General features: G+C 47.0%; 1 protein-coding gene across 1 annotated transcript in view; it reads right to left on the bottom strand.

Annotated features, from left to right (window-relative positions):
- Positions 1 to 20,381, bottom strand: part of NDUFS6 (NADH:ubiquinone oxidoreductase subunit S6) — a 45,747-nt gene extending 25,366 nt beyond the window's left edge. The window contains exons 1-2 of the mRNA XM_029587097.1: positions 20,313 to 20,381; positions 19,269 to 19,472 (exon numbers count right to left, since the gene is read on the bottom strand). Of these exons, the coding sequence (XP_029442957.1) occupies positions 19,269 to 19,472; positions 20,313 to 20,381 (273 nt within the window). The remainder of the gene's footprint in view (positions 1 to 19,268; positions 19,473 to 20,312) is intronic.
- Between the last annotated feature and the right edge of the window lie 214 nt (positions 20,382 to 20,595).

Raw genomic sequence — 20,595 nt, 5'->3', positions numbered from 1 at the left:
GCTCTATTGTGCATATGTGGGAATTCCCATGTAAGCACTGCCTCGTAAGCCCCTCAGTTGATTGAAGAGCTTAACTTTATTCAAGTAATCTACTCTCCAGGGAAGATAGGCAGGTATTAAGTGGCTAATTTATCCTGTCTATGGAGAACCCAGTTTAAAGTAAGCAAACTTTTCTCTGTTGAGAAGCGGAGCTGAATTAGCTGTGATATGCGGGGACTCCCAAGCTGAGGGCTGTGAGGCCGAGCACCTACTGCAAAAGTAACCCAGATACCCACCCTCCCTCGGGAAAAGTGCAAAAGTGGGAGAACAGGTTGCACAAAACTGCTTGCCCAACGTCATTGTCACTTCTTGGTAGATTATCCAGACATTAATAGGACATGAAGGTGTGAACGTTTCAGGTTTGTAAATATCATTGATGGGAACGGCTCTTAGATAAGCCACCAAGAGCCATGGATCTTATTTTATGAGCAGGTATTTGGAGGCCAGCCACAGTTTAGCAATGCCAGCAAGTTGGATGATGTGCGCATGGCAACAGTTAATTCCAGTCTGTTAGGATCATAAGAGACATAAGACCGAGAAGCCTGATGATGTGGTTGAGTTTTTTCCCCCCCCGAGAACATGCCAAAGCTATTTTGCAGTCCAGTGAATGAAGGGCCTTTTCCCCTTTATGTACATGAGATCTTGGAAAGAATGTGGGCAAAACACTTGATTCAGCTGAAAGGCCGAAACTACTTTGGAAGAAACTTAGGGTGAGTGCAAAGAACCACTCTATTCTGGAAAAACTTTAGGTATAGCAAGTAATGAACCAATGCATGAAGCTCATAGATTCCTCTAGCCGATGTTATGGCAACTAAGATTACTGCTTTCCAGGGTAAGAACTATAAGGAAGCAGACATTAATGCTTTGTAAGGCTGTTTCATTAGTTATTCCAAAATGACAGAGATCCCATGCATGAAAATCGGTTCATCATTTATATGAATGTGATAAGCCACAACTGCACAGATGCACCCTGACCGATGACATACTGAGACCTAAAGAGCAGAGGGAGAAGAGGAGAAGCAAATCCTTTGGAGCACAGGCAGATAACAGTAAGCTTGCTTGACACCAAGATGAAAATTTTCCATTTAAAACTGTAAGCTCTTCTAGTGAAAGGCTTCCAGGCCATAATCACAAATATCCTCAATTTCCTTGGACAGTGATACGACCACGAGGCTCAACATACATGCTGTCAAGCTGAGAGAGAGAAGGTTTGGATGTTATTTCCCGCATCCTTCCTATGGTTTGGGGCAGGGAACAGAACAAAACACACATAAAATACCATTAACAAAAAACAGCATATACAACTAAAACATTGCAAATAGACACCAAAACAGGTAATGAGCTACAAAATATCAGCCGAAAAAAAAAAAGCAAGCTGCTCTAGCAAACTGAAGGCATCTTTAAACAAAAATATTTTTAAAGCTTTTTAAAAACATGAGTGCTGAGATGGTCCGCAGTAAAACTGGAAGAGCATGCCACGTGATTGGTGCAACTACCAAAAAGCCCCATGGATTTCTCCAAGATGGGCATGATGCACTGAGGGGATGTCAAGAAGACCTCAGTATTCTTGATGGCACAAAGTCAAAAGAACAAATTAATCCAAGGTGCATTCAGGTTATTTAAAATCTTATGAACAGGTAGGAGTACCTTGCAGTCAATCCGCCACTGTACTGGGAGCCAATGCAATGAGCACAATTCTGGAATAATGTGCCCATGCATACGGGTCCAATGTCAATAGGCAAGCTGCAGCAGTTTGGGTCATCTGTAAAGGTCAGATACCTCTTGCTGGTAGGCCGAGATATAAATGCACTGCAGTAATCTAAGGCTGGAAATATTAACATCTATAGCACACATATGAATCATCAGCAAACAAAGGCTTCAAATATCTAAGCATTCTTAATTTATTAAATAAGGACATAACATCCTTGACCTGTGGCCCCCATGGAATGATGTTTATCTAGAATAATTCCCAAAATGTTTTACTTCCTTTAGAGTAGGTAGCAAACGACCTTCAAATTCAAATACAGATGGAATATGATTTCGAGAAAAAAGCAAGTTTGCTTACCGTAAACGGTGTTTCCATAGATAGCAGATGATTTAGCCATACTGTATGGGGAGCGTGTCTCGATCCTGGTAGGTGGACCTTCCCTCAGTGAGTCACAGAGTTTTAACTCTGTGCAGCTGCGTGGTGTGTTCCCGCGCGAATCAGCCATCTTCCCTTCAGTCTTTTTGTATCCAAGATGAATGCGTAAGCAAATGCCAGGTTTTTTTTTCTGGGGTTTTTTTTTGTTTTTTTGTTTTTTTTTACTGTCTAGGGAGGAGGGCGGGAACACATGGCTAAATCATCTGCTATCTATGGAAACACCGTTTACGGTAAGCAAACTTGCTTTTTCCCGTCGATAGCAGGCTGATTTATCTATGCTGTATGGGAGTCCCAAGCTATAGATGGTGTCCAGTTTTGTATACTTTGGTGTAGGACATCCATCTTTATAAAGGTAGACAAGTCTTATCATTGTGGAAGGTTGGACAAGACTGCTGACCTAGTGCAGCATCTGAGGTGGATTGTAGCTGTAGGCAGTAGTGCAACGTGAATGTATGTAGGGAAGACCACGTTGCAGCCTTGCAAATATCTATTATAGGAACTTGTCTGAGGTGTGCCACCGATGCTGCTGTGGCTCTTATCTGGTGTGCTCGAGGTTTAGAGCCCAATTGTATGGAACATTTATTATAACAGAATTGGATGCATTGAGATAACCAGCTGGCAATAGTTCTTTTCAAGACTGGTTGTCCCAGTGCATTAGGATTGAAAGAAGAGAAGAGTTGGGATGGTCTAGACTGCGATTCAGTTCTCTGTTTTTAGTATGCCAGAGCTCGTTTGCAATCGAGTGAATGCAATTGCCGATCCCTATCATGGATATGCTGTTTCGGTTTGAATATTGGTAGTGTAATTGTTTGATTTAAATGGAATGGAGAGATTACTTTCGGTGGAAAGGTTGGATGAGGTCAAAGAGTGACCTTATCATGGAAGAATTCTAGGTATGGAGGGTAGTGAACTAGCGCTTAAAGCTCACTGACTCTCCGTGCAGACGTAACCGCCACCAAGAACACTGTTTTCCACGTCAAGTATTTAATGTGTGAGGTGTCCAAAGGTTTGAAGGGGGGTAACAATAATTGCTCCAGAACGACATTTAAATCCCAAGGAACTGGAGGTTTCATTGTTGGTGGACGGAGGTGGATTAGGCCACGCATTAATAGGAAAATTAGGTTCTTACCTTTGCTAATTTTCATTCCAGTAGTACCATGGATCAGTCCAGACAGCTGGGTTATGCCTCCCCTCCAGCAGATGGAGTCAGAGAGAAAACTGAAAACACCCCCTAGATATACTGGTGTGCCTCCTGCGGTCCTTCAGTATATGTGATATCAAAGCAGAAGCACTACACACAAAGTCCTTCCACAAAAAATTTTTTTTTTTTTTTTTTAAACAGTGACCAGATCAAGTAGCCACGTCCTTGAAACAGGTAAAAAAACCAGAAACAACAAACAGGACACCACAAGTGTACAACAAGCTATAAAATAGCAACCGGCCCCATGACACTGAGGCGACCGACACAAGACAGAAAACTGCAATGAAAACGACAGACTACGAGCGGACTCCCAGAAGCACCAAGGGCGGGCGTCTGGACTGATCCATGGTACTACTGGAATGAAAATTAGCAAAGGTAAGAACCTAATTTTCCTTTCCCAGTACGTACCAGGATCAGTCCAGACAGCTGGGATGTACCCGAGCCGCCTTAACTGGGGTGGGACCCTGAGAGTCCCGCTCGAATCACACTGCTCCCAAAGGACTCTGCAGGAGGTCCCCGGACATCCAGGCGATAATGCCTGGAAAAAGTATGCCAAGATTTCCATGTGGCCGCCCTGCATATCTCTTGGCACGAAACCAAGTGATTCTCTGCCCATGAAGTCGCTTGAGAACGCAGAGAATGAGCCTTAAGTCCAGCGGGAACAGGCTTACCACAGCCAACATACGTGGACGCAATAGCACTTTTCAACCAGCGTGCAATCGTAGCTTTGGACGCTTGAAGACCCTTCCTGGGTCCACTCCACAACACGAAAAGGTGATCTGACTTTCTAAAGTCATTCGTAACCTCCAAATAGCGTAAGAGAATCCGACGGACATCCAAACGCCTCAAGTCCCGACCCTGAGCAGACTGTAGGTCCTCGTCCGAAAAGGAAGGTAATTCCACCGTTTGGTTGACATGAAACGTGGAAACCACCTTAGGTAGGAAGGAAGGAACAGTTCGTAGGGAAACTCCGGACGCCGAAATGCGCAAAAACGGTTCCCTGCAAGAGAGAGCCTGAAGCTCCGACACCCGACGAGCCGAGGAAATGGCGACAAGGAAAACAGTCTTAAGGGTGAGATCCTTCAAAGAAGCCGCCTTAAGAGGTTCAAACGGAGCCACACACAAACCGCGGAGTACCAAGTTCAAGTTCCAAGACGGACAGGGAAGCCTGACGGGAGGACGCAAGTTTCTAACCCCTCGCAAAAAACGAGCCACATCTGGATGACTCGCAAGGGAAGAACCTTCGACCTTACCCCTCAAGCAGCCCAAAGCCGCCACCTGAACTCGAAGCGAATTATACGCCAACCCCTTCTTCAATCCATCCTGTAAGAACATAAGGATATCCGCCACTGACGAACGTCTGGCCGACGTACCTGCCGTGTCACACCAATCATGGAAAACCTTCCAAACCCTCGCGTAGGCGAGAGTAGTGGAAGATCGACGCGCCCGAAGGAGAGTAGACACCACCGCGTCCGAATAACCTCTCTTCTTCAACCGCTTCCTCTCAAAAGCCAAGCCGCCAGACAAAAACGATCCGCCAGATCGAAAAATACTGGACCCTGCCGAAGGAGATTGGGAAGATGACCGAGACGCAGTGGGCCGTCGACTGCCAAGTTGACCAGATCCGCGAACCACGGGCGCCGCGGCCATTCCGGAGCCACGAGAATCACCGGACCGTGATGGGACTCTATGCGCCTTAGCACTTTCCCCACCAGCGGCCACGGAGGGAACACATAAAGAAGAATGTGACGAGGCCACGGAAGGGCTAGCGCGTCCACCCCTTCTGACGCGTGCTCCCTTCTCCGACTGAAGAAGCGGGCCGCCTTTGCATTTTGACGAGTCGCCATGAGGTCTAAGCGCGGAGTCCCCCAACGCCGCGCGATGAGAGCCATCGCTTCCAACGAGATCTCCCATTCGCCTGGATCTAGGTGCTGCCGGCTGAGATAATCCGCTTGAACGTTGTCCACGCCGGCAATGTGGGTGGCCGCGAGACGCTCTATGTGCCTTTCCGCCCAGGACATCAACAGCGCCGCCTCGGACGCTACTGCTTGGCTTTTCGTGCCGCCTTGTCGATTTATGTACGCCACTGTGGTCGCATTGTCCGACAGAACTCTTACTGCTCGTCCGCGTACCAGCGGAAGGAGACAACGCAAGGCCAGGCGGACCGCTCTGGTCTCCAAGCGGTTTATGGACCAAGTCGCCTGGAGTGCTGACCAGGTGCCCTGGACTGCACGGGACTGGCAGACCGCACCCCAGCCCGACAGGCTGGCATCCGTCGTCACCACCAACCAAAACGGGGGTTCGAGGTCCACCCCCTGTAGGAGATTGGCCGGAATCAACCACCAAGAGAGACTGGAGCGAGCCAGCTCCGGCAAAGGCAACTCCATCCCGTACTCCTCCGAGCGGGGATCCCAGCGAGATAGAAGCGCTCTTTGTAATGGACGCATATGCGCAAAAGCCCATTGTACCATTTCCATAGTAGACACCATATGACCAATGACTTGTAAATAATCCCAGACCGTGGGAATCTCGAGCTCTAACAGGCGCCGTACCTGAGTCATGAGATTGAGCATGCGTTGTTGCGGAAGAAAAACCTTGCCCCTCAAGGTGTCGAACCGAGCTCCCAGGAACTCCAGCTGTTGGGTTGGTTCGAGCTTGCTCTTCGCGAAGTTGACTACCCAACCCAACCTCTGCAGCTGGCGCACCACTAAGGAGACCGCCCGGGTGCATGCCTCGTGCGACTTCGCTCGAATGAGCCAATCGTCGAGATAGGGGTGTACCAGGACGCCTTGCCGGCGGAGGGAAGCCGCTACCACCACGAGAACTTTGGTGAACACTCTCGGCGCGGTGGCCAACCCGAAGGGGAGGGCGCAAAACTGGTAGTGGTCCCCCATCACCATGAACCTCAAGTACCTTTGATGCCGTTCTCTTATGCCGATGTGCAGATAGGCCTCTGTCAGATCCAAAGAAGCCAAGAATTCTCCCTTGTGGACGGCCGCAATAACAGACCGGAGGGTCTCCATCCGGAAGCGGGGCACTCGCAACGCCTTGTTTACTCCCTTGAGATCCAGAATGGGTCGGAAGGTGCCCTCCTTCTTGGGCACCAGGAAGTATATGGAATACCGACCCGTCCTGAGCTGGTCCCCGGGAACCGGAACCACCGCCCCCAGAGCCTGTAGATGGGCGACCGTTTGAGCTATAGCTACCTGCTTTTCTACGGGCCCGCACGGCGAAACCAGGAAGAGATCCCGGAGGGGACGTACAAAATCCAACTCGTAGCCGTACCGAACCACGTCGAGGACCCATTGATCCGAAGTAATTGCGGCCCACTCCTCCCAGAACCGGGACAACCGACCTCCGATAACGGGCACGGAGGAGTGGGCCCGCGCACCTTCATTGCGCGGGCTTAATGGCAGGAAAGCCTTGGGAAGAGCCTCCACGTAGAGGCCTCCTGCCACGAAAGGAAGAAGAAGACCAGGCCTGGGATCTCGTCGCCGGCTGCCGTTGGGAGAAGGAACCTCCTCTTCCCCCACGGAAACGCCTTTGTCCACGAAAGCGAGCCCTGGCGTTACCAAACGCCCGAGGTTGCCGAGGCTTATCCTCCGGCAGCTTGTAAACCTTGTTGTCACCCAGATCCTTAATGAGCTGGTCCAGCTCGTCGCCGAACAGCAACTTGCCCTTAAAGGGAAAGGAACCTAACCTCGCCTTGGAGGTGGCATCCGCCGACCAACGACGGAGCCACAGCAACCTCCTGGCTGAGACTGCCGAGGACATAATACGAGCCGATGTGCGCAACAAGTCATACAAGGCATCCGCTGTATAAGCGACCGCCGCTTCAACACAATTCGCCTGTTCAGCCTCACCCGGAGGTAGCTCCTGCATGGTCAGCAGCTGCTGAACCCAGCGGAGGTTGGCCCTCTGTACAAGGCTGCTGCAAGCCGCCGCTCGGACCCCCAGTGCCGCCACATCAAAAATACGCTTTAATAAGACCTCAAGCTTGCGGTCTTGGAGGTCCTTCAGCGCTATACCCCCCGTCACGGGGATAGTCGTATGCTTGACCACAGCCGTGACAGCCGAATCTACCGCGGGTGTCTTCAACAGTTCCAGAGAATCCTTAGGTAAGGGATATAGCTTTTCCATGGCTCGATTCACGCGCAGGGAAGCCTCTGGCAGTTCCCATTCTTTCGAGACAATCTGCAGCACCTTGTGATGAAAGGGAAAAGTCTGAGGGGGGGCCCGAAGCCCCGCCATCGCGATATCCCCCGTGGACGAGTCCGCCTCTTGAGGCGGCGTCGTTAATTCCAGCTCCTGCAGCACGTGGAGAATAAGGGCACTTAACTCCTCCTTGGCAAACAAACGGAGCACCTGAGGGTCATCCCCCTCTACGGACCCCTGCTCGTCCGTTGTTAACAAATCCGGAGCCCCCGGGGACTCTGGAGCGGCCCCTGTATCGCTCAGGCCCTCAGCTCCCCCCCCCCGCGGGCGGGGAGCCGGAACCCCGGCCGACCCCACCCCCGGTGGACTCCCCTGAGGTAGGGGAGACTTTTTGGGCACCTTCGGGGGAGGGGGCACCTCCAGCTCGCAGCCGGACTCAGCCTGTAAAAATGCCTTGTGCATTAAAAGCACAAACTCCGCCGAAAAAGGCACTGACCTTTTAACACCTTTCTTCGGGGCATCCGCTGAGGGGGGGCCTCGAGGCGACCCCACATCGGGCGGAGAGCGCGAGCTGCGGGCGTCCGGCGAGGGGGGAGGGGAGTTCTCCCCCTCCGAAGCTGAAAAATCCTCCTGCCGCTTGGCCAAGATGGCCGCCGCACTCCTCCCCGAGGGAGGAGGGGCCGCAGACCGGCTGCCTGAGGCGCTGCTTTGCCGCGACGCAGAGGGGCGAGGAGAGCGGCTGCGGGCAGCGCTCGGCCCCCCCGAGGGTCCCTCGCCCCCGGGAAGACATCGAGGGCAGAGACCCCCGCGGGAGAGTCGCGCCCCCGCCTCCCCACATGTCTGGCAATCCGAGGATCGCGGCATCCTAGGAGAGAGCCCTGAAGCGACGGCGAAAAATGGCGCCAAAAATAAAAAAACCAACCCTGGTGAGCTAACTCGCGCCGGGTGGACTAGCCACCCCCTCCGGGGTCCGAAAAGGGCACGGGCAGGCGTTTGGTTCGGGGTTAAGCAGGGGAGCTCACTGCCTGTCCCCAACAGGGCTTAAGTGACTCTTCAGACTGAATTTTTTTTTTTTTTTTTTTTTTTTTTTTTATTTTAACCCCCTTCAGGGCCAAATCCCTGGTATGGGGGGGGAGGGTGACCGGCCCACCGGTAAACTCTCCCCCAGCCCTACGGACACTCTATCCCGGGAAGAAGAGGAGGGTATGACCCTCCGAGCCTGCCCCACACTTAACCACTAAACTCGCAGCGCAAGACAATTTACAAAGACAAACAGGCAGACAGAGGACAGAAAAGACGAACCAATTGATCTTGTCCCTTGTCTCTTTTTTTTTTTTTTTTTTTTACAGTACCAAGAACACTGACCAGACCAGAACCGCAGGTTATGCCTCTCAATCTGCTGGAGTCAGAGAATATACTGGAGGACCGCAGGAGGCACACCAGTATATCTAGGGGGTGTTTTCAGTTTTCTCTCTGACTCCATCTGCTGGAGGGGAGGCATAACCCAGCTGTCTGGACTGATCCTGGTACGTACTGGGAACTGGAGATTAGTGGGTGGTGTGAAATTGGAAGACCTCTGTCCGGATCATGGAAAGCTGCAATCGCACTGATATGTACCCGTATAGATGCAGTGGCAAGACCAGAGTCGTAGAGGTGATGTAGATATTGAAGCAACTCTGCTATGGTTGCGGAGAAAGGATCAAGCTTCCGGTGAGCGCACCATTGCGAATAGCGAAACCATTTCCCTTTGTAGTTACGTCTGGTGGAGGCTTTCCTGGACGCTGGAAGGATATCTTCAACAGGAGTGGGAAGTGCCAGGTGACTTAACTGCCTTTCAATCTCCATGCTGTCAAGTGAAGGGAGTGGTGCATTGGGTGGAACAGATTTCCCCCTTCCTGCGTGAGAAGGTTTTGGTGGGTTTCCAGAGGAATTTGGCGGGTTATGGATAGCCGGAGTAGATATGGATACCACGGTTGTCTTGGCCACGCTGGCGCTATTAAAATCATGTCCGAGACGTCCTATATACATTTTTGAATCGTCCTGGAAATGAATGGAATTGGAGGGTAAGCGTAAAGCAGACCTTCCGTCCATGGAATTCGAAATGCATCCAGCGCGTAACGAAGCGTGCTTGGATAAATTGAACAAAAGCGGGGAACTTGTTGATCGTCCTCTGTCACAAATAAGTCGAGAGTGGGGATAGCCCCATTTGTGGAAGAGATATGTTGTCACTGTTGGATTGAGCCTCCATTTGTGTGGATGGAAAATCCTGCTGAGGAGGTCCGCTGTGGTGTTGTCCAATCCCGGCAAGTAGGTTGCTTGAAGGGATATCTGCATGGACTCTGCCCAACGAAGAATCTGGAGAGCTTCTCGGCAAAGGGTCCATGAACCTGACCCGCCTTCTTTGTTTATGTAGAACATGGCGACCTGATTGTCCGTACAAATCATGAGTCACTTTCCCACAACTTGAGCTGAGAAGGTTTGAAGTGCTTTCCAAATTGCTCGAAGTTCTAGAAGATTTATGTGCAGCGTTGATTCCCAGGGGGACCACAATCTCAGAGTCTTTAGGGTGGTCAAGTAGGCTCCCCACCCCCTCCGGGAGGCATCTGTGGTGAGAGTCAACTGATAAGGAGGAGTCCTGAATGGGGAACCAATGGAGAGATTGGAATGGAAGAGCCACCACTGAATGTCCATTTTCATTGTCGCCGTAATGTGGACTCATTTTGTTAAAAGATTGCTTGTTCTGGCTCCACTGACGTTTGAGTTCCCATTGAAGTTGTCTCATATGGAGTCTCGTGTGCAGAACTACATGGATCGAAGCTGCCATGTGGCTGAATAATTGAAGAACAAATCGTGCAGAAGAGCATGTTTGCAGGTGCAGACACTGAGCTAGGTTGGAGAGGGTGAGAGCTCTGTCTCGAGACAGATAAGCTCTGTTGTGTACAGTGTGTCACTGCTCCAATAAAATGCAGAAGTTGTGCGGGTTGGAGATGGGATTTTTCGTAATTGATGATGAATCCAAAATTCTGTAGTCATCGTAATGTGGTGGTTGTATGGGTCTGGAGCGTAAGTGGGTCTGAGGCTACTAGAAGCCAGTCGTCCAGGTAAGGAAAAATTTGGATTGATTGTAGGTGTAGGTGAGCCACCACCACTGCTAGGCACTTCGTGAACACCCTGGGTGCCTTGTATTGGTAATGAGCGTTCTGAACTTGGAAACATAGGAAACGCCAGGAGGACGGGTGCATGGGAATGTGTGAGTACGCATCCTTCAGATCGATGGAACACATCCAATCGTTCTTTTGTAGAAGAGGAAGAATGTTTTTGAGAGAGGTCATTTTGAATTTCTCTTTCTGAATATATGTTTGTTCAGGTCTCAAAAATAGAGATTGGGCCAAGAACCCCCTGATTTCTTGGGAATGAGGAAATATTAGGAGTAGAATCCTTGATCCATTTGATGAGATGGAAGAAGCTGAATGGATTCGTTGAGAAGGATTTCTGAAACCTCTATTTTTAACGAGGGTATCTGATGTTGGAACCTTTGTAGAGGTGGTATATGCGGCAGAGGGGGACTGGTTATGAAATTCAACTGGTAACCCTCCTTTATAATTTGAAGTACCCACTGATCTGAAGTGATGGATTCCCAATGCTCGTGGCAAAATTGTAGGCATCCTCCAATTGGTAGCGGTGAGGATGGCGTCGCCTCCCTCCCTCAAAAAGCTGGAGGCTGTTTTTGTGGGTGTGCTGCAGCTTAAGCAGGACGCTGTTGTTGAGAACGTTGACGTGGGAGTGAGGACTGAGAAGAAAATCTCGCTGGAGTGAATGGTTGCAGCCTATATGAGGGATAAGAGCGAAACTGACCCCTTGGGTACGTTTATGACGATATGAGGTGTTATATCTTTTTGAGGAAGACGAAGTCAATTGGTGAAGTTAAGGAGAGTACCGCTAAGTTCTGCTCCTTTGTTTGGAAACCAGTTTGCAGAGACTGTTTCAAAATTAGATTTTCAGGTTTGCACGGGAGATCTGCTAGTTTTTCATGGGCATCGTCCCTTATGGCGCTAGCTCTCAACCAAGCTATGCGTCGAGCCGCAATTGCTGCAGACGATGTCCTGGCAGATGTGTTGAAGTTCTCGTATATGGAACAAAGTAAATGACGCAGGCCTTCCTCCAAATCTGTGAAGGGTTGCGGTAAGGAATTGTCATCTGCTGTACAGAGGGGTTTTAACTTTTGAAGCGACTCAAACAAATACTGCGTCATATAAAATTGGTTGAGTACTTATCTTTGACAATAGCATTGCAAAGTGGTAAGTCTTTCGCCCAAACGCATCCAGATATCTATTGCTTTACCTGGCAAAGTGTTGGCATGTAATTTTGGATGCTTTGCCTTGGACATTGCAGACTCCACTACAATTGAGTTATGTGGAAGTTGAGCTGAATTATAAATTGCTGAGTTTCGCATTCGGAATTTTAAGTCCATCTTTCTAGATGTTGAAGGAGTGGAAAAGAGGGCTTCCCACATCTTTTCAAGAACTCCTTGAAGAACTGCATGAGGTGGTAGCGCAGTGGGTTCGTGTGGCATGTCAAAAATTTTGAGTATACAGAGTGTCTCTGAACATGGGTCAGCCACTTTTCCAGTTTCCACATTGAGGAATGTTCCCATTTTCTCAATAAATTTAGAATATGAGAGATCCTCAGGTGAAGAATAGGGTTCTGGTAAGGTGTCTGGAGGGTCAGACGGCAAGCCCGTGGAGGAAGAGGGAGACGAGGCCGATGTAATTGGCGATTCAGGGCTATAAGGGTGATCCGGGTCTGGAAATTCTGGAATATCCAGTCCCTTCAGTGTTCTTTTCCTTAGGAAAAGCTGGTGGTGGAGAATCCTTATGTGGAGATTGAGGCATTTTCATTGATTCTAAATCTTGAAAGAAAGTGGATAACCCTTGAGAAATTGTCGACATAGCTTTTGATGCCAGTGCGCCTTGCTGTGCTCTGGTTTGGCCTGTCCTGGAAGGTGGACGGGAATGTGGAATTTCTTTAGAAGAAAAACCTGATGGAGGTTTTGATCTTTTAGGAGAAGGTGGATGTAAGGCCAGCGAACGGCTTCTGTGTTTGGATGATAAAGATATGTCCGAAGATATTGAGTATGCGCTACTGGAAGTCGCTTTAGATGAAGGGGACGGAAGGTCAGATAAACCTTCTACATCTACATCCGAAAGGGTTGCTTTGGAATGAGAGGAGCGGCTTGAGTGCATCGGGGATGAAATCAGTTTTCCTTTTGAACTACGGTGTTTGTGTCTGGACCCAGAATCTGTCTCAGTTTTATGCTTTTTAAGAAGGCAGATATTGTTAAGGGTACTTATGCGTCTATGGCGCCATGAACTGCGGAGCTTGCTTCGATAGCTTCATGGACTGATCCGTACGCCTCGGTGGCGTCGTGCATGGTGCATCGTGCGTCAAGGGTGTCGTGCCTATAGAAGGTTGCGTCATATGCGTCATGGGCGGCGCTAGGTGCGGTGGGTGTCTGAAGCTTTGATTGTGTTGAAGACGACGCTAGCATCGTGGACACTGAGCGCCGGCGATGTGCCATATGCTTAGACGCAGACGTTCTAGGCCACGAAGTGCTGGGAACCGATCCCTGTGCTTCGGACGATGCAGCTGGGGCCTTTATCGGAGCAGGGGGAGCGATTCTCGACCACTGGCTAATTTTGTTGGGCTCTGTAGGTATAATATACTTGGGCCCAGGTCCTGATGAGTGGCTGGGCTTCTCCCGTGGTCCCAGGGAGGAGGCCTGTTTTCTATGGGAAGTCGAAGATGTCTTCACCGGGCCGGGCAAAGATTGCACCGATGACATCGAGGCATGAGTACCTGAGGTTTTGAGACACTTGGTCCATTCCGCGTGATGTCGGCGTGCCCGTGGTGACATTCTGCCACAATCACAACAAGATCCCTGGTCGTGATCGGGCCCGAGGCACAAGTAACAATAATTATGCTTGTCCGTGAGGGACATAATCTTCCCGCATTAGCAATATTTAAACCCAGACGGTTTGGGTGCCATTATACAGGGAAAAAATTGAAAAAATTTGGAAAATTCTGACGAAAAATATTTCTTCACTGAGAGAACAAAAGCCCGCGTGCATTCGGCTCGCGGAAAAAAATAGACTGAAGGGAACACACCGCGCAGCTGCACAGTTAAAACTGTGACTCACTGAGGGAAGCTCCGCCTACCAGGATCGCGACGCGCTCCCCATACAGCATGGCTAAATCAGCAGTGCAAAAAGAGGATAAAAAAACAAACACAAACTCATGTAAGTATTCAAAGGATTAAACAAGATCCCTATAACCCCATATATAAGGCAAAACTATAGTAGCTAATAATATCAACTGTTTAATTCCCTCCCTCCTTCCTTACCCTTCTACCCACCCTCCCCAGGGCTTGCTCTTCTAATATAGTCTGGCTGGGGTATGTAATCAGTAACAAGATAATTTGATAATTCTTTATCAGATTAAAGGAGTTATCTGTCAAAACAAATGAACAAAATGAATTATTATTCAGTTTAATAATTGTTGAGCCATTATTTTGAGGCAACCCATCTGGAAGCTTAGGGCTTGCCCCATTTCTTAACAACTCTCTTCAATGAAAAAGTGGTTGGCTCACTTTAAAGCTGAAATAAACATAATAAAAAAGGAATGAGCAACCATCAAGGAATCCTCATTCACTTTACTGCATTCAGGAATCTTTTCCCCACTACCACAGAATTCAGAAACAAATGGTTTACACAATGGGCTCAGGTAGGATAAGACCTGGGACCCAAAAACCCCCACCCATTCTTCACAACTCTGTAGCCCAGATGTCCTCCCCCACTTGCTCAGAGTATCCAGAAACCCAAGAATAAATGGATTACAGTGGGCTCTGGTAGGATAAGATCTGTAATCCAGAAACACCCACCCTCTCAAGTGACAAGTACAAAGCTCATTCTCTGTATTGGAAAATGAAGAAGCTCTAGCAATGGAGACTGAAGTGGTATCTGAAAGGAAAGAAGAAACCCAATGCGCACAAAAATTCAACACTACCAACAAAAACATAAGAAAAAGCTCATTGTGATGGGTGACTCACTCAGTCATCAGAGGCATTAATTTGGGAATTCTTTTCAAGGGGAACACTAGAGTTAAAAGCCTTCCGGGATTATTGGCTGGAAAAATGCTAATCAGATAGTCAATGCAATCAATGAAGAAATTAAGGACTCTGACGTTTACATGATCCATGTGGGAACCAATGGCCTTGTTAGAAACAACATTCAAGCGGTAGAGAGATTTTCAGATTCTGGGGAAGCAGATTAGTCACATGACAAAGACTATTGCTTTTTCAGAAGTGTTACCTGTTCATGGAAAGAAGGAGAGACTATGCCATATAGATAACTTCAATGCATGGCTCAAAACCTGGAAGAAAAGTTTTGGATATACTGAGGGCTGGGGCCTTGCATGGACCAGAAAAAGGCTCTACGTCAAAGATGGTTTACATCTGTCTGTGGCAGTAAAAAAGGATCCTCAGAGAAAAATTTGAATCATATGCTATAAGGCACTTAAACTAGAGGACAGGCGAGGCAGTAGGAAACTGGAATGTCACCCCTGACATCTCCAAGAAGTGGGTGAAGAAACTAACAAAAATCAGCTGAATAGGGCAGAAAAGATGTCCAAGAAGAGCAGTAAGGAGGAGAGAAGCTGAAAAACTAAGAGCACAAATGCTCAGTCTAGGCAATAAAATCCCAGACTTGCAGGCTCTAATGGTGGAAGTGGACTTAGACATGGTTGCTGTTACAGACATAGTTCACGGAGTCAAATAACTAGGAGGATATGGTCATCTCGGGGTATAACTTATTAACAGGCCGATACAGTAAAGTTCGCGGGAGAGCGGGCAAGCACAGGCCAGTGTCCTGAGCGTGAGATACAGTAAAACAAAATATTTAAATTAGGGCCCACAGTAAAAAGAGGCGCTAGGGACACTAGCGCGTACCTAGAACCTCTTTTTGGCAGGAGCAGCGGCTGTCAGCGTCGGTTCTCGAGCCCGCTGACAGCCATGGATTCGGAAACCGGACGCCCGCAAAATTGAGCATCCTGTTTTCAACCCGCGAGCCGATTTTACTTTTTTTTTTTTAACTTTTTTTTTTACTTTTGGGACCTACGACTTAAGTTGGAGGGTGCACAGAAAAGCAGTTTTTACTGCTTTTCTGTGCACTTCCCCAGCGCCGGCAGAAATTAACGCCTACCTTTGGGTAGGCACTAATTTCTTAAAAGTAAAATGTGCGGCTTGGCTGCACATTTTACTTACTGTATCGTGCGGGAATGACTAATAGGGCCAACAACATGCATTGCATGTTGTGGGCGCTATTAGTCTCGGGGGGTTGGATGCACGTTTTCGACGCGCTATTACCCCGGTTAACAGTGCGCTTCACCAGAGCGCACTGTACCGTATCGGTCTGTAAGGAAGGACAGAGGACAGGAAGAGGGAGGAGCAGTGCTTCATGTCAGAAACAATATCCTAGCAATTGAAATGCATGGGACATGGTGTATTTTATTTATTTTATTTATTTATTTTTAATTTTGATATACCGACCTTCTTGCATAAAATGCAAATCAGGCCGGTTTACAATGAAAAATGAACAAGCAGGAAATATAATTCCTTAGTCAAATACATAGAACATATAGACTTACGAATGTAAAAGCAAAATTATTAAACAGCTTATTAGAGGTTATTTAACTACAAAACATACCTTAACTTATGTTACACACAGCATTATTTATTTTATTTGTTTTTATATACCGACGTTCGTAGGGTACATCACACCGGTTTACAATAAATAGAATTTAAGATTCAATAACAAAACATCAGTTTAAGAAAATAGCAAATGATAAAAGTACAGTTACATATAAAATACAATAAAATTCAGATTATAGAAGTACAGTTAAAATATCATAAAATACAATTAAGCGCTGTATACATTTCTAATTCTAATAAAAATAGATAACCATTGTAAATAAGATGAGTAAGAAATTGAATATATCCAGTATTATGAGAAAGCCTGTTGGAAAAGCCAGGTTTTAATGCCTTTTTTAAACGTTCTATGGGCATTATGGGCTGTCCTTAAAAAAAAAAAAAAAAAAAAAAAAAAGAAAATGGTACTTCCATTTATATATCAGTGTGGTCTACAGGCCTCCAAATCACACAAAAAAGCTGAATAGAGATCTGATCAAAGATATCCAAAATATGGGAATGAAGGGAGAAGTGCTGCTCATTGGAGATTCTAATCTGCCAGATGTAGACTTGGAGTATTCCTTCTGTGTAGTCTACAAAACGTAGAGAGAAACTTGAAGCCTTCCAAGGAGCTCTGCTCAAACAAATGGTAATAGAACCCACAAGGGAGGGTGTGATACTCAACCTAGAGCTCACTAATGGGGATAATGTGTCAAATGTCCAGACAGGTGCCCACCTGAGAACCAGTGATCATCAGATGGTATGGTTTGATATTGCAAATATGATAGAGAAGTCAAACGAAGACCTAAGTTTTGAATTTCAAAAATACAGACTTTGACAAAATGGGGATGTACCTGGAGGAAGAACTAGAAGACTGGGAGAAAATGGGCAAGGTGAAACAGTGGATTAAATTAAAAGCAGCTATTACAAAGGCAACAAATCTATGTTAGAAAACTAAACAAATGTACAGAGAAAAAGAAACCAATTTGGTTCTCAAAGGAAGTGGCTGAAAAAAATAAAGACAAAAAGATCAGCATTCAGGAAGTATATAAGATCCCAAAAAGAGGAACACAGGGAAGAATACCTGGCAAAACTGAGGGAGACAAAGAAGTCAGGAAAACAAAAGGTCAAGTGGAAGAAAGGATTGCCAGAGGTAAAGAAGTGACAAAATATTTTTCAGATATATAAGAAGGAAAGAGGAATTGGATTCAGAAACAATCAACATGACCCCTGACTTTTTTTATACAGTTTGGGTTACTGATGCACAAACATAAGGAGAAAAAAAAAACCCAACACAGGCCAAATCCATAAGCAAAGCACATCAAACACTGAGTTTTCAAGAAGGCTCATCACCCAGTAAAACTGTTGATAACAGTACATTTTTATGGCTTCTCCTAAAGCTTAGGGATAACTACACACAGCAGTAGTTGCTAACCTTAAGAGAAACATGGGAGTAACCTGCACGGCAGCAGATACTACCATAAGAAGCTTGCTGGGCAGACTGTATGGACCATTTGGTCCTTTTCTGCTGTCATTTCTCTGTTTCTGTATAAAAATCTTCCTACATGGGGCTGAGTGCCAATAACATGATCAACTATAATCGCTATTGCCGCCACCACTCTCGAGCATCCTTCCTTTTCTCACCAGTAGAATTATTGGTAATTACTAGATATAGAGAGACATGGTTTAATGGAGGAAGAGTCAGAGAAGGTATGTCTCATCAATCTATTAGAATTTTAGATTGTTAATACTCTCCCTTCATGCACAGGATAACTGAGTAAAGGATAAAGAATAAAAACAGACAGAAGAGAAGTATTTTGTCACTTTTTTTGTTTTAAATGCATGTTGGCTTTGCATGCCAGCAATCCTTTTATAACTTCCAGCTTACCAAGGCATTGGCTGTTTGCTATTTGATTGTTTTAAGCAGTTTGACACATGTGCCCCATGCTTGTTTATGTAGAACATGGCCACCTGATTGTCCATCTGGATCAAGATTCTTCTTTCCCATCAGTAAATGAGAAAATGCTTTTAATGTATAGCAAATGGCACACAGTTCTAGTAGGTTGATCTGAAGGCAACACTTCACTAAGAGTTTATTCTCTATTGAATTATATGAAGCCCAGAAGTACAAGAGATTCAGAGACAGTATAAATCAGGCACTAAGGTGACTAAACTGCGGCAGGCATTTTTATCTGGTAGCCCCTTAGTATGCACTGACACGACTTGCACACTTTCGGTGTGATTTGCCTTTTTAAATAAGGAACTCAAGAAAACCAAGCAAGTTTGTATGCTTAAAAACAGATGATGATAGACAAATTATAGCATAACAGTAAGAACATAAGAATTGTTAAGGTCAATCAAGCCCAACAACCTGCCTCAGACAGTGGCCAATCCAGATCAAGAGTACCTGGCAGAACCCATAAAGTAGACTCAACTCCTGTTACTCATTCCCAGAGATAGGAATAGCTTTCTTCAGTCTACCTGGCTAATAGCGTGCTTTGGGCCAGGAACTTATCCAAACCTTTTTTAAACCCGGCTATGCTAGTTGCCTTGATCACGTCCTCTGGCAACAGATTCTACAGCTTGATAGTGAGCCGAGTGAAAAAGTACTTTCTATATAAGTGCATAATACAAACTGACACCAAATTAGCCTTACGTGCTTCATTCAACACTCGATTCACAGCTATGTGGCGTCCAAAGCAATGCCTACTCCAGATCATCTCGCCTACCTCAAATTAGGTGACTTCGCCCCATAAAAGTACGCGATTTTCTTTTAAGTCTCCTGCAGTCACAGGACATTATAACCATATTTTCCGTTCGGTTTCTTACACACGCACACCCTCGCCTCTACTAGTTCACCGTGACCTCTGCCGGGCCCGTAATGGCAAGAACACTTAACGGGCTGAACAGCTCACAGTAGATACTGGCCAAGAGAGGAGAATCAGCCTGCACCGGTTCTTCCCCTACCCCCTAGTTCAGCCTGCGGTTACCTGACCGGTGTGCGTCACCCTTTCTTCGCTCTCCGTCGCACTCGCACATGAATACTTCCGGACCGCTGCTTCCAAACAGCTCCACTGACATCTGGTACGGGGTGACAAACTAAGCGCGATGTAGGTGGAAGCGCCACCACCATTTCTAAGCAGCTGCCACTTGACGCTCTTGAGTAATAAAAAGTTCACGGCCGCCAATGTGCTCTAGCGAACGCATGCGCAGCAGCATAAGTCATGGTGTTTGTGGTGTTAATAAAGTTTGTGCAGCCAAAAAAAAAAAGAAAGAAACGTGACGTACAGTATGTACGTGCTGACGCTTCTAACGCCAGAGACACTCCGTCGAACTTGTCCTGCGTTCCACCAACACTGAGGAGTCTGCTGTCGTTTTCTTGTGGCGTGCGAGGTGAGTAGCACCGCGTGCAGAGCCCCCTTAACTCTGACCTTCCATTTCTTACATCCGTGGTTTAGGGTGGGTTGTGATGCTGAAAAACCCTCCTACTGCCATCTGTACCAGTGCCTGCCTACCACCGCCGTTGTTATTATTATCAACTTAAACAGGAAAGAATTACCTCATATTTTATAGTTTTTTGTATTTTTAAATAGAAATGAATAATTTTTACCGTCTCTCCCCAAATCATTGCTGAAATTGTCAATGCTGTATTTATGTGCAGAAATAAGTGAGGCAGTTCAGGGAAAAAGATTGTTAGACCAACCCTGGATTTTTGGTAATTCCACCAGGGCAGGATTTAAGGTTATGGCACCCACAGGCAGATGATTAGGGTTGGTAGGTTTTGCCCCTGGAAATGAGAGAGCAGTATTGGGAGCCCTAGATTTTGGGCACCTTCTGAACTTGGTGCCCTAGGCAAGTGCCTGTATTGCCTATACCTAAATCCAGCCCTGGTGCATTATAGTATCTGCAAGCAGTGTTTCCTCTAGTTTATTGTAGGGTGTGTGTGAATATTCCCTACTGATGGGCACATAACTGTTGCACATGGGTTGGCGAGAGGGTCCAGAGACTGGTGCTGCCATAAGGCCATTACTTACCACTGCTATGCCACCACGATGAACCAAAGCTCTGACTTTCTCCTTAATTCTTTCCATAATTTTTCTCATTTTCTATCTCTTTTCTGAGGTGTTTGACAGTCACCTCGCCTTCCACCTCTTTACCTGAGGTGGAAGGCGAGTTCATCAGTGTGTGCAGTAGATTGACCGCTGCATTCAGTCCTTCCAGTGCAGTCTGCTGTTCGGAGATCCACTGGGCCAGGCCTGGAATGGCCTGCAACGCAGTGAGCTGAGCCGGATCCATGGAGTTAGCAATCTGTTGTAA

Source organism: Rhinatrema bivittatum, chromosome 2 (genome assembly GCF_901001135.1).
Source record: "Rhinatrema bivittatum chromosome 2, aRhiBiv1.1, whole genome shotgun sequence".
Lineage (NCBI taxonomy): Eukaryota > Metazoa > Chordata > Amphibia > Gymnophiona > Rhinatrematidae > Rhinatrema > Rhinatrema bivittatum.
Note: the sequence above shows the minus strand (reverse complement) of the source record. Positions and strands in the feature narration are given on the sequence as shown.